The following is a 13,673-nucleotide window of genomic DNA, read 5'->3' on the forward strand; positions in this document are numbered from 1 at the left end:
AGTCACCTATAATAACTACGAGAATCGCCGCTACGAAAATCTTTGGAAAAACAAGGGCGGCAGAGCTCGAAGGTGACTTTTCCGAGAGACAAACATTATTATCAATTTCGTAAGGATGTTTATACGAACGGCGACGCGGCGTCGGGACTCGCCGGCCGTTCCGACGCCTCTCTGCTCGTCATCCCGCGCAAGCTCCACGTCTCGCCGAACGATCGATAAACCATACTGGCGAGTACCGTGGTGTTCGGAGTGGAACGGTGCGCGCACTGTATGGCGACGACGTCGACGACGACGACGAGCACGACGACAACGACTACGGTCGGACCGGAGTATCCTTAATGTCAGACGCGAGCCTTCTCTCGGCCTCAGTTTTGTTTACCGTGTCCTCGCGTAAACACCGGAGCGCCGAAGAAGACGAGAGTTATGAGGCTCCGTTTCCTGCCTGCTATCGTCATCCTAATCCTGATCGAGGCACATGGTGACAACATATCGTCCGATAAGTAAGTTCGAAACGACTATTTATCCAGTAATTCGTACATGAGAATTTTTCCATTTTTTTTTCCTTCTCCACGTTCGAATTTTATGTAGTTGATAGAACGGTTGGAATTGTCAGGAGTTTATTACGATTAGTCCACATGTGCAACCCTTGATATAAGGAAAACGTGGATGTTGATACACGCTCCTCGTTGGTATGTTTGTGTAGGTCGTCCCTTTGTAGTTTTAGCGAAAGTCGCTTGGAATAATTGGAGATTTTACAAGAGACGTAGAATGTTGAAAACGAGGAACGGTAGAGTTTATGGATTTCATGTAACACACGTTTATATTCTTTCTATTATCGGCATTTTGAAACATTTGATGACATTTGAGCATTGACAATTGAGATACTTAAATAGATAATTGTGTAATCATTTACAAATGATATGGGTACCTTTAGATTTGACTTACTATTTCGTGCAGTTATAAGAAATTTCAATCTGTCTCCAATTGGTGAACCGTAATATTTCAAATACATCCACTGCTTATATAACATTAAAATAATATAACATAACATTATGTTAGACTAGTAGTACAGGAGTAGCACGACCATTTGAAATTTATTCTCTGTACAGAGTGGGAACATGGGCAAAACAGTTAGGTTTCGAGTTGTCGCAGTTGGGCAAGTTTGTGACCAACGTGGACAAGTTCACCGAGAGCTACAAACAGGCAGCGGTGAAGCCACGTGATGGCACTGCTTTAGTCCACGAGATCGCTAAAGACATCAAAGCCATGATGGAATCGAAGATATCAGCTATTAAGGTACATAGTCTAATCTAACCAGCCTGGAAATAAATCCTAGCGCTACAAATTTATTAATAAACGGCCTTTAATAATATAGATTGTAACAATCGGTCAGCTTTTAGGTAAAAATCATGCAATTCGTAAATGTCGTATTTAAAATGTTATCATAGAGAATCATGGATGTCGCGGAAACATCAGCCTTGTCCGCTCCAGATGCCGATCCTCCGGAGTCCTTCTTATATATCAACGCAAAGAATAACACGATCGAACTGAAACACAGTGCTCACTTCGGCGGTCAAGTCAATTTGACCATGTCGGCAGTTCACGTTCCGACGAATGTCTATGATCGAGCATCCAACGTAATTAGAGCGATCAAATGGTCCGAGGAGTTGGATAAAACCTTCATCAACAACTACGAACAAGATCCTTCATTGTCCTGGCAATATTTTGGTAGCGCGACTGGTTTTATGAGACAATATCCTGCGATGAACTGGTTGATGGAGCCTGTGGATTTGTTCGACTGCAGAACCAGAAGTTGGTACATCGAGGCAGCTACCAGTCCAAAAGACATTCTTATTCTTATAGATACTTCCGGTAGTATGACAGGGATTCGCAGAGAAATTGCAAGACACGTAGTGAATAATATTCTGGACACTCTTGGAAACAATGATTTTGTTAACATCATAACGTTCTCCAACGTTACGAAAGAGGTAATTGACATAGAAATGATCCTATATTAAGAACGAACAGCTAGATTTTATAACAAGACAAATATGAGTTAGTTATCGATCATATTTATGATAACCAGTTATGGAACCAGTGAAAAATGGTATTCTAGGTGGTGCCATGTTTCAACGACACCTTAGTACAAGCTAATTTAGCGAACGTGAGGGAATTAAAGAGAGCTATCATGAATCTAGACACGGAGAAGATTGCGAATTTCTCCCTGGCCTTGACCACCGCATTCGAGCTCCTCGGAACCTACCGAACCGAGAGGGAAGGAGCTAGGTGCAACCAAGCGATTATGCTGATAACAGACGGCGTTCCTTATAACTACAAGGAGATCTTCGAGACATACAATTGGGAAGATAATTCCAACGAACCCTTTAAAGCTGACATGCCTGTCAGAATGTTCACTTATCTGATTGGCAGAGAAGTGGCAGACGTAAAGGAGGTGCAGTGGATGGCCTGTGCTAACAGAGGTTACTTCGTGCATCTCTGCACCTTGGCTGAAGTGAGGGAAGAGGTATGTTTAATTATTTTATACTTTAAATTGATCAGTATTTATATTTCACTTTAGTTTATATATCAATTGGGTGAATTAATTAACAAATTGTCATCTTTAGGTCCTTAAATATGTTCCTGTAATGGCAAGACCATTGGTTCTCGGTCGTACGGATCATCCAACGATCTGGACTCCAGTCTACGCCGACGTGACAGATCCAAAGATGACCGATTGGTTGTGGGAGCAAAGAGAAAGCGAAGAACAGAAAGAGAGATTCCTTATGCTTCATAGCAGGAAAAGATTCTTCAATGCCGAGGAACGAGATCGCAGATTCGTGAAAAAGCAGAGGAAATCGCACGATCAGAGCGGCGATCTTCAGGAATACAGGCTAATGACTTCGGTTAGCATGCCGGTGTTCGACCGACGAGAGAACGCGGTAAGATCTTCCTTCCTTATACGATTCAATTAATTAATTCTCTAGAAACGTGCTAGGACACGTCGTAACTGTTACGTTAGATTCTCTGCATATATTCTTGCAAAAAATTATATTCTGTCTCGGATGGTGAAGATTGCTATGAAAAATTTCGAAATTCAAGTATACCCGATGCAATTACATATATGCAATTACATGCAACGTCACATGATGCAATATCCATGGTGCATAAATAAAAGATTCAGCTTTAGGTAACATTAAAAATATCCTGGAACCTGTGTTATTACATATCGAGAATAGATTAACGTCCCTGTCGCTGTATGCAGATTATCATTAACCCCGTTCTATTAATAATTATTTACGGTGAGATTCACCTATTATACCTGTGTATACATTGGCTCGTAAGAATTCGAACATCAATCAATTATTCGATCACGTCATGATCAAATGGACGATTCTCAGGTTTTCTTTGTGATTATGTATATTATTGAATGAAATGAAATTAACTATGGTGATATTATCGAGACACTCGAGCAAGCAGGCATTCACAATCATCGCTCTCCCCATGATAACCTCTTTTCACTCCACTGCCTTCGTTCGATCGATCAGACGATATCAACACGTGTCGTATTACCCTCTTTATTCGTTGACGGATAAACGTTTAATCGCGCAAATCATCTTCGCAATGAGTGCATTTTTTCCTTTGGTTTTAAGTTCCTGTTTGTCCACAGAACATCACAAGGCAGGTGCTGGTGAATGAAGCATACTGGGTGACAGAGACAAGAGAGGTTGGCAGCTAAACAAAAAACACAAGCAACGTTGTTTCAATGCATAGAACCCTGTACCCATCCTTTCACCTTATTGTATTCAAATACGCGACTTGGTCCTTTCTGGTCTCCACGTTTACCAATGGAAAATTTATCTGCCTGATCTAGAGCTCTTCTTAATAGCAATGGGCAATTATTTTATTTTGTAATGTCGACGACGAAAGCTATATTTTACTGTAAGATAATGTAAATTAAGGAAATAGCAATTTTTTAAACGAGACGTGGATATCCAGGGATGAAATCGATGTCGCGTAACAATCTTTCGTTACATTTAGGTCTACGTTCGTCTCTCTGGTATCTTACTTTGGTCTAACATTAGTATTGGACTTAGTTTAATCATTAGGTAGGTTTAGGTACTTTAGTCTACCCTGTGCCCTGTTCGAGACGAGTAGAAAAAAGCGGATAATCCCGCTCGCCTGTTGGATTGCGAACAACGATACCTCCTCCTGATATTACCATTATTATTATTATTATCATTGAGACTCGTAGAAGAACTTCTGATTCTGCAGTGTCTATATATGTATACGTATACTCATACTGAATATAAGAGAGAATATTTTGGTTGGGTATAAAATGAGTACCAAGTACACGTGGTACAATTTGATCAGTTTTATTGAGTGCTAGATTTCGCTAGACAAGTAACATAGTAGAATTAATTCGAGCATCGTTCCTATGGCCATCTTTTTCCACTAATACATATGACAAGAGAAAAAAAGATAGAACAAAATTTACGAACTTACATTTCACTAGTTTCCTCAGTTATTCCTTTGCAATATTCACTTTATATATATATATATTGATATTTTTATTTTAATATTCGATAAAGAATCTTTTTGCAGTAAATTTGGAGAAAAATAGACGGCTATCGGAACGATAACGGCGTGGCTAATTGTGATTTGATTATTAACACTTAGGATAGCCTGCGTCAAACGTTTATTGTCCTTATTGTGTATCGTTCTTATTATTATCGTTATTATTGAGAACGTAGTTGAGCTAGTTATACGTCCAGCAGTATCGTCAGTGAACATTATTATTATTATTGCTATTGTTTTTTCTTTTTTAGTAACTATCGTTATTTAATTCTAGAACGTGTGTCATTAGACGAATTTATTGTGATAGCGTTTATATTGGAGAAGGTAGATACGCTTATGGTTATGCGACTTGGGATGATGATGATTTGTAATTAATTTTGACACACAAATTAATCATTTGTTTACTGAATTTTATTAAAACGTTGTCATGATTCTTTGTGTAGACACGAATCGCAGATCTGCTCGGCGTCGCTGGTACGGATGTTCCTATCGAAGAGATACAGAAACTCATGATGCCACATTTAGTGAGTAGACTACATTTAGCGTTTCCTTCTATTAGAAACAAAATATTAATTCTCACTTTTTATTTTCAAAAACAGCTTGGCGTCAATGGATACGCGTTCATTGTGACAAATAACGGTTTCATCCTGATTCATCCGGACCTCCGACCAGTGGTAAGGAATTTTCTTCATATTTAAATTTTCTTTAAAATTATTCGATGTCAATCGTAATCGCCTAACGAATGTTATTACAGTTATTTATGGTGGTGGAAATATAGTTTCAGGGCATCCTAAAACCAGCGTACAATAGCGTCGACATGGCGGAGGTTGAGCTGATGGATCAGGATAGGGAACCCAGGGAGTTCGATGAAGGAATTATTACGGTACATGTAAATTAGCTTCTCGAAAAATAAATAATTTCTACTACTATATATGTAATAGTCATTTATCCACAGCTTCGGGATGACGTGGTCGACCAAAAAAACGGTAGCGTGACACTGCACACGAAATATCATTACGATGATATGGTGAGTTGTATTAAGATCGGTATTATAATTAGAACAATATAATATCAGAAATATTAATTTTGAACTCTTCCGTTTCTTCTGGAGAAACGTGTGGGTAGGGTAAGGAGGAAGTACGATTACACAGGTATACCAAATACACCATTCACGGTGGTGGTTAGTCTGCCGGAACATGAACACATTGGAAATTATCGCGTGCACGCAACCGAAGAAATACATCGTTCACACGTTAGTGGTACGTACGTTCGTAAAATGCATTTCAATAATAACTAAAATAATGTTTCTTTTTTGCATTCTTGTAATTCCCCACGTTAAAGATAAATCTCGTTAAACCAGCAACATTCAAGAATTAAAATGGTCAGACGCATCTGCGGACGCTGAACTTTTAATAATCGAGAGAATTTCATCTCGAAACTTTTCAACGGTGCCTGTAAATAGAATTCAATGTTTTATTCAATAGCAGAGATATATATGCAACGTGGAAAGTTCGGTAGAAGTTTGATTACGAACTTTTCACCGAATATACACATTTGCGGGAGAAGCTGGCAACTTTTGCCTGCGTATATAATCAAAAAGGCGGCGGAAATAAAGTTATCTCTCCCTCTTGGACATACAATCATGGGAATGTTCAAACTTCTGGTCTAAATCTCAGAAACTCTTCGAATACTTTACGTCTCTTGTACAAATAATTCTTTAAACTTCCTCTGGCCAATACATTGGTCACACTAATTCAATTCATCGTTACATTACATTTCCGATTATTTGTTAATCATATCTTAATAAGATTACCCGTTATAGGCAAGAACGTGTCTGATTATTTCACTGGTAAAAACTGGCGGGTACATCCAAATTGGCTGTATTGCAAGTAAGTGAATAAATATAAAGTAATCAATAACCTATTTTTTTACAATTTTATTCTTCAGCTATTTCTTGGTAGAACTATAATGAATCAAATAATCCTCTGATGTAGGTATCACTATGAAGATGACCGACCATTCAATACCTCGGAAGAGCAGCTTGTGCACTTCCTACAGCGAACCCGCCAGCCAGGCTGGAGGTGGAATGACATGAAACAGCCATCCCAGCCACCGGAATATTCAGCCACGAATTCCGGTAATGACACTCACCGCAAATCAAAACGTAAGCTTCCGCATACTTTGTCTTTATCATATCCTCCTAAAATGATACGGTAACTGACAAATTCTTTGATTCGAATAGCCACACCATACAAAGCGGACAAAGACTCTTATTACTGCGACAGGGATCTTCTATTGAGTCTGGTTTTCGATGCAAAGGTAACCCAATGGTTCGCGAATCCCAAAACTGCACGCGAAGAGGCAGGGTGAGTACCGATATGATTTTATTTTTAAAACAAAATAGCAAAGCATTCTTGGTGGATTGTACGCTTTAAAAATATATATTATATGAAGCTTCAATGGTCTGGGGATATTAAGGATAGGATATCATCTTTTATCTTGAGAAGAATCGTTAAAATTGTTAAAAAAGAGATTAAAAAGTTTGAAAAAAAATGTTTATACGCCACTGTACCATTAAATAGGTTCGGTGAGCCCCCATTTTCGTGCCCTCTATATTTTTACGTTTTCTGCACAGTTCTTCTCTCGTTTCTTTCTTTTTATATTCTTTCCTCTGTCAAAATTTTAACAAAAAAGTACACCCATTTCTTTTTTTACTAATACTGACCACTTTGACGCCATGCAGACCTTTAGCTAGGCTGATGAATCTGCTGCCCAGGTAACGTCCATCATAAACGCACCTTACGTTTTTAGAAGTTAACCAGTTGACTACAATGTGCTATTGCTTTTTTCTTTGTACAAACTTTCGTTCTACAGTTCGTATGTTTTCATTTATCTCTACTTATTCTTTTTGATGTTGATTAATTTGTCATCTCTGTTACTATTAAGGACATGCATTTTTATAACATTCATTTAATGTTTCTTTTCCTTAAATCTTCTCAACAATCTGTATTTTATTCTTCTATTATTCCTTGTACAGTACAGTAAAAGGTATTATAGTCCGAGGAAGAAGATAGACTTTCAGTATTGGAACCTTGAAGAGGAAGAGGACATTGGCGATTGAAAAACTGAAGAATCATTTTTATTATACTGTATAGTAGTCAAACTCATTTGTGAAGCTTTCCCTGACAATCTATTATAAATAACAAATTCTAACTCAAAAAGTATCAAACGAAGCGAAGCAAATGAGTAACCACAGCCAGTATTCCCATAATGCAGTATCATATCAAATATAGCATCACAGCATTTTAGAAAATAAAGAACTTGGATTTTAAGGAAAGAATGTATCCTCTACATATATCTAATACCATTTTTCTTGTAGGAAAGATTTCCAACAACGTTTCGGCGTAACGCTTGCCTTCATGGCTACCCATAGTGGTCTGACAAGATGGAAAGACTTCATGATAAACGAAGAAGAAACTATTCCCGATGACCACTTCAGTAAGATGTATCCCAGAGCTATCGACGAAGTGTGGTACAAGCGTGCTGTGGAACAGCACTACGTGAATTCGGATAGCTTCGTCTTTTCCGTGCCAATCGACGAGGAAGGGGCAGACAACACTACTCTTGTCACTGCTAGTCGTGCCATATTTATCGGTAAAGTGTCGCGTAAAAAAATAAATAAATTTGAAGAAATTAAAAGAAGATTAAAAGGTTTGAAGTGACCTAAAACAAATCTAGAAGTTGTTCAGAAGGATAGATCGGATGAAAATATTGAAGTCAATTATTTATTTTATTCTTCAGGGACTGATAAGGAAAAGGCGCCAGCTGCGGTTGTTGGTTTCCAGTTCCAACATACCGCTCTTCAGGCTCTCTTTCAGAATATTACATTTAGTTGCAAAGGAGGTGAAAAGTGCACTGATTGCGCTGCGGATAACTGGGCCTGCTACTTGATCGATGACAATGGATACGTGATCGCAGCCGAAGATAAATCTGATGCTGGGAAATTCTTTGGTGAACTGAAAGGACCAATTATGTCTAGTTTGGTAAAAGAAGGTGTCTTCGAAAAAATCAGAATATTCGACTATCAAGCAGTCTGCTTCAAAAGTAAGCAAACTAGTAACGATGGAAGCATTTTGTTGACGGTAAGAACATTTTATTTTCTACTTATATTAGTAAAATATTTATAAAGAATTGAATACAAATATATAATGATATTTTTTAATGAGTTACTATATTTACATGTTTAGCCATGGAAACACATGCAACAGATGGTTTCGTGGCTCGTCGGCCAAGCAGCCTGGGCTTGGGCTAAAGCTGGAATTTGGGAATCCGACTACGCAGAAGCGTATGCTTATCCGAACGAAGATGAAGGTATGCATGAAGACTATCAGGAAAGCGAAGAGAAACCACCGATAGATCCTAAGGATGAGAGGCTATTCGACCAAAAGGTTTTGATCAATCGAACACGACCAGAAGCTTGCGATCAAGAGGTAAACTTCATAAAATATCAGATGTATTGTGATATATTTTCCAATTTTACCGCGACGAGACTACGCCATTCTTCTTTCAATTTTATCAGGTATACCTATACTTGCGAAACGCATCCTTCAACTTGTCCAATACAGACGTAGGCGCAAATACAGGATGTAAATACATCGTGCAACCAGTTGAATACAGTAACATGCTTCTTCTGGTTGTGAACATTGATGAGGGTTGCGAGCAAATGATGATGCCTCCTTTGAGCGTCATTCCAGAAGAAATAATCTACGAGAATAATTCACTGGTATGCCAGAAGGCGCTCACTTCATTGAAACGAAAGAGACCTCAGTCCTGTATTCGTAGTCACGCGAGGGAGAGCGAGATCAAAGATCTTTGCGGTTTGGCTTCGAATGTGGCGCCGAATGTCTACCTCCTTTTTCTTTTATCATTAATTTACACTTTGGTTCACCGACTCGTTTTTGGTCAACATTAATGTCTCATTGGATCGATTTAAGACGAAAGACAAGAGGTAGAAGGCGATCAAAATTTCAGTTACAAGTTCACGCGCTGCTGATTTTTTCGGAATCGATTATCAAACGGAACGATTATCTTTACGGCCATTCATGCTATGCAGTATATAGATGTCCTTAGAACGTTTTTCGGGTTCGCAAAAACGTATTACATTTATCAACGTTTTACGAAAAGTTATTACACGAAAGAAAAGTACAATTCGTAATAATTTGTTACGAATCGATCGATATTCTTTTTCCTGTTTTTATAGTTATCGCGATTTCAAGATGTTCTAGTGTTTATAGCGACGCTATAATAGGGAGATATTCTCCGAGTCCTGGTACTGTCTCCTTAAATGGTACTTTGACGATGGTGCAAGCAGGGTCTGCACCTCTATACTAATTGGTCCAATCATCAATGTACCTCAAGGATTATACTATGTCACGGGATCAGGGTTAACGAAATTTAAAGAGGATGTATACCCGTGAATCGGTGCCGAACTAGTCCTAAAAAACAATCTTACTGCCTGGAACGCAATGCGGTGTCTATTTCATATACGTCCCTGCTCTGTTTCTTCTTTTTATCCTTCTCTTCGCTTTTGTTCATTCGACTATATTTCCTAGACTTGTTATAGGTACTTAATCAAATTCTCGAAAGTTTTACAGCGCTTATTCTTTGCCCGTATGAATTGAAAAAAAGAAGCTAACAGATGGATATAATCAAAATTTTATAAATTTACATAGATCAGAAAAGACGACAAGAAAGCAGTAGTTAAAAGTATACTTTCTTAACAAAAAGAAATATCGCATATAGAAATATTGAATGAGGAAACGTAAAATACATTGTTCATTCAAATACTGTCGCTGCTAGTTACTCTACAAATCATACACTCGACCAATCTTGCGTAGGAAGAAAATTCTAGAGCGGTCGAAATATATATTACGCGTTTAAGATCTAGATTTAAAGTGTGGTACAAAGGAGGAAGTTAATTCACGCGAGAAACGCTCGTAGGTGGAGGACGCACCTACATTTCGTGGGATAATCGGTTGAAGGAAATTGTGAGGAAACGATGAAATCGCATTTACCACGAACTTAATTCGTCACGGACGCTAATGTTAATTTTTGGAGCATTGAACTATGTAGAATTTTATAAGAAACTACGTATATGCGAGCAGGGTCGTATATAAGAGTTACACTTTCATGACACTATGAAACACACACATACACACACAGCGCTTTGTACATTAACCGATGTAAAACGTGTCGTTTGATATTTATAGAGATTACGAATATTAATTTTGTATATTAATGTATTATATGAGAGTTACAAGGATGTGTGCCTTTGGACACGCGGTTACGAGACAAAATGAAACAAAAGTAAAAGAAAAAAAAAAAACAAAATCTTGTTGTATGTTTTTCAAATAAACAACTGATCTCTCTACTTCAATAACTTCTCTGCTTCCTTGAACGAAACAGAAAGGTTTTATTGGTAGAAGACGTGGCGAGTTTTCATCCGAAAAACAAATGATGTTACTTGTATTACACAGAGTTTATTACAATTTGCTATGTACAATGGCTTGCCTATGTAAAATGAAAATCATTTCTTATCAAAATGGCAAATGTTGGACTAGTGTTATTTGAATTGACTCATCATCTCCTCTATAATCTCCAGCGTGATCTTCGGTTGCATATCCTTGTAGAGCCTATCCTCCAGTTTTTCCAGATCTGCTCCATTCTCCATAAATTCTTTTAAATTATACATTGTACCATTTGATATTCTATGATCCGTAATCCGATCTTTATTGAAGTTATATGTTCTGATTTTCTCGTTTCTCAATCTCATCCCCATTTGTTTCTTACGTATTTTATTAATAAAGGAAACCTGTTGGTCCAATTGTTCCTCAAACAATATAGTTCTTAGTTTTGTTAGTGCTAACTTTCTGTTTTTTATTTGACTCCTATTGTTTTGGCAAGTTACACTTTTACCAGTGGGTATATGAATTATTCTAACTGCTGAATCTGTAGTATTTACATGTTGGCCTCCAGCTCCAGATGCTTTTGTTGATTCTATTATCAAATCTTTCTCATCTAACTTGATTTCAATATCTTTGGGTTCTGGTGTAATTATTACAACAGCTGTACTGGTATGTAAACGACCAGACTTATCTGTTATTGGAATCCTTTGTACTCTATGTACACCACTTTCATATTTTAATTTCTTGAAGGCATTGTTATCTGTTATTAATAAAGTAGCTTTCCTTAACCCACCTGCATCACTTTCATGATGTTCCAATGTCTCATAACTAAACCCTAAATGATCAAAATATTTTAAATACATAACTAATAAATCTTTAGCAAACAACATAGCTTCCTGACCACCTACACCTGGCATTATCTCCATAACAATATTATCATAATTTTCAGTATCTATTTTTTGTAAAATAATATCTAAAATTTTCTTGTCAATCTGTGACATCTGTCGTGCATATGTTAAATCTTCTTCTCTTATAAGATTTTTCATTTCTTCATTCTCAGGTACTAAAACATAGGTTATATAGATTTATTAAACAATCAGGAAAGAGGGTTTTAATTTACGATAATGTAAATGAATGCGAAGTACTTACCAAGATCGTTCAAGTCCTTTATATTCTTAATTATCTTAATTTTCTCATTCAGCAACTGGGGAATTTCTTCTAAGTTAAGAATATCAGAAATACTTCCTTGTTTTTTATTACCACTTTGATACGCATTCATAAGATGATTTAAATATTTTCTAACATGCTCATTAGTTACAAATAAAGTCGCTTTCGAACAAAATTGACATATAGATAGATTAACTTTCTTGTTGGGGTTAAGGAACACTGGATAACACGATTCGACCAGTTTAGTTTTAGGTATGAAATTTCTACAGTACTGGTAAATATTAAGCGAGCATCCTCTTATTAGAAATAACATATTTCATTATAAATTATTATGCAATCAAGATGTGTTCCTTATTCATTTACGCGACTTTAAGTAAAAATAAAATCACCTATCTCATGCTTATATTTACAACTGAAGAGAGCGCCAATGTGGCATTAACGCTATCAGTATAGAAAACATTAAGGAAATACAAACTGTTCTTTAAAAATTATATACATTTTGTAAATTATATATTCTTAAAGCAAACCTAAGTTCCTTAATTTAAAATAATCACAATTTATATTTATATGAGGAGTTGATATTCTTACAAAATCAGAAATAATGTTTGATTAAGTATAATATTTTAAGTTTACCTCTGTTGGTAACAGGAGGTTGTATCATCATTTCGATAGTTTTTACAATCTCAATTCAATTAAGTTTATCTAGCTTTGCATAATATTAAAAAATATAGTACAGGAACACCATCTTTTATAACATTTACTCTTTACGTATACATATAATTGAATTAAAATGTATAATTTATTGTAGCAACAGATATTCAATATAGGCACTCATAAACTCAAGAATGTATGGAATATTTTAATTTCAATCATAAAATCATTATAACATATTATTGCTATTTACTTTAACGAATCTATATATTGGAAAATTGGTACATACGTAAGTAATATATGTATAAAAATTGAAAAATGTGACATATCAATTGTATCGATTTTCTAACGAGTACATACAATTATATACAATTCACTCTTAATATATCCCAACTTTCTCTGTGTAATGTTATAAAATAACTATAATAATACTTTTACAAGAAACATAATGTACATAAAAATATTGACAATGTTACGATTTATAAATCAATTAAAATAAAACTTGTTATTGTACTTATATATATGTATCATACACATGTACTAAAATGCAATCACTTTAATTACGTATATATATCAAATATGTAATATATGAACAACCACTGTTCAAATTAATACAACGACTATATTCGAAATACAAGCTTACAATATATATATATATATAAGTATAAAATAATCTATATTGCGCTTGACAAGCTTTCTTCGTTACAACTGGTCTATCTTACTAAACAATTGACTATAGTGGATCAATATTAACACAAAAGAAATAAACAAAAAATAGAAGATAAATTTTTGTGTAACTATATCATTGATGATCGC

At 36.1% G+C, this 13,673-nt stretch overlaps 2 protein-coding genes across 5 annotated transcripts; one reads left to right on the plus strand and one right to left on the minus strand.

Moving 5' to 3' along the window:
• Window positions 1–223: 223 nt before the first annotated feature.
• Window positions 224–11,184, plus strand: LOC126921842 (voltage-dependent calcium channel subunit alpha-2/delta-3). Of its 4 annotated transcripts, XM_050733757.1 has the most exons (19): window positions 224–500; window positions 1,110–1,296; window positions 1,449–1,988; window positions 2,117–2,524; window positions 2,625–2,939; window positions 3,668–3,724; window positions 5,019–5,099; window positions 5,175–5,249; window positions 5,354–5,458; window positions 5,531–5,602; window positions 5,687–5,834; window positions 6,398–6,464; window positions 6,570–6,739; window positions 6,818–6,941; window positions 7,319–7,351; window positions 7,955–8,229; window positions 8,377–8,717; window positions 8,823–9,065; window positions 9,155–11,184. In XM_050733757.1, exons 1-19 carry the CDS (start codon window positions 424–426, stop codon window positions 9,545–9,547), a joined length of 3,711 nt encoding a protein of 1,236 aa, XP_050589714.1. In that variant the 5' UTR covers window positions 224–423; the 3' UTR covers window positions 9,548–11,184. The 4 variants fall into 4 exon arrangements, with proteins under 4 accessions (XP_050589714.1, XP_050589715.1, XP_050589716.1 ...); XM_050733758.1 differs by lacking the exon at window positions 7,319–7,351 and having other exon boundaries at window positions 225–500; XM_050733759.1 differs by lacking the exon at window positions 3,668–3,724 and having other exon boundaries at window positions 225–500.
• On the minus strand, window positions 11,095–12,667 carry LOC126921869 (peptide chain release factor 1). Its single transcript, XM_050733861.1, has 2 exons — window positions 12,189–12,667; window positions 11,095–12,102 (listed from the first exon to the last, which is right to left on the minus strand). The coding sequence occupies exons 1-2, from the start codon at window positions 12,517–12,519 to the stop codon at window positions 11,198–11,200; spliced, it is 1,236 nt and encodes a 411-aa protein (XP_050589818.1). The 5' UTR covers window positions 12,520–12,667; the 3' UTR covers window positions 11,095–11,197.
• Between the last annotated feature and the right edge of the window lie 1,006 nt (window positions 12,668–13,673).

This window comes from Bombus affinis, chromosome 11 (assembly GCF_024516045.1).
Source record: "Bombus affinis isolate iyBomAffi1 chromosome 11, iyBomAffi1.2, whole genome shotgun sequence".
NCBI classification, from domain to species: domain Eukaryota; kingdom Metazoa; phylum Arthropoda; class Insecta; order Hymenoptera; family Apidae; genus Bombus; species Bombus affinis.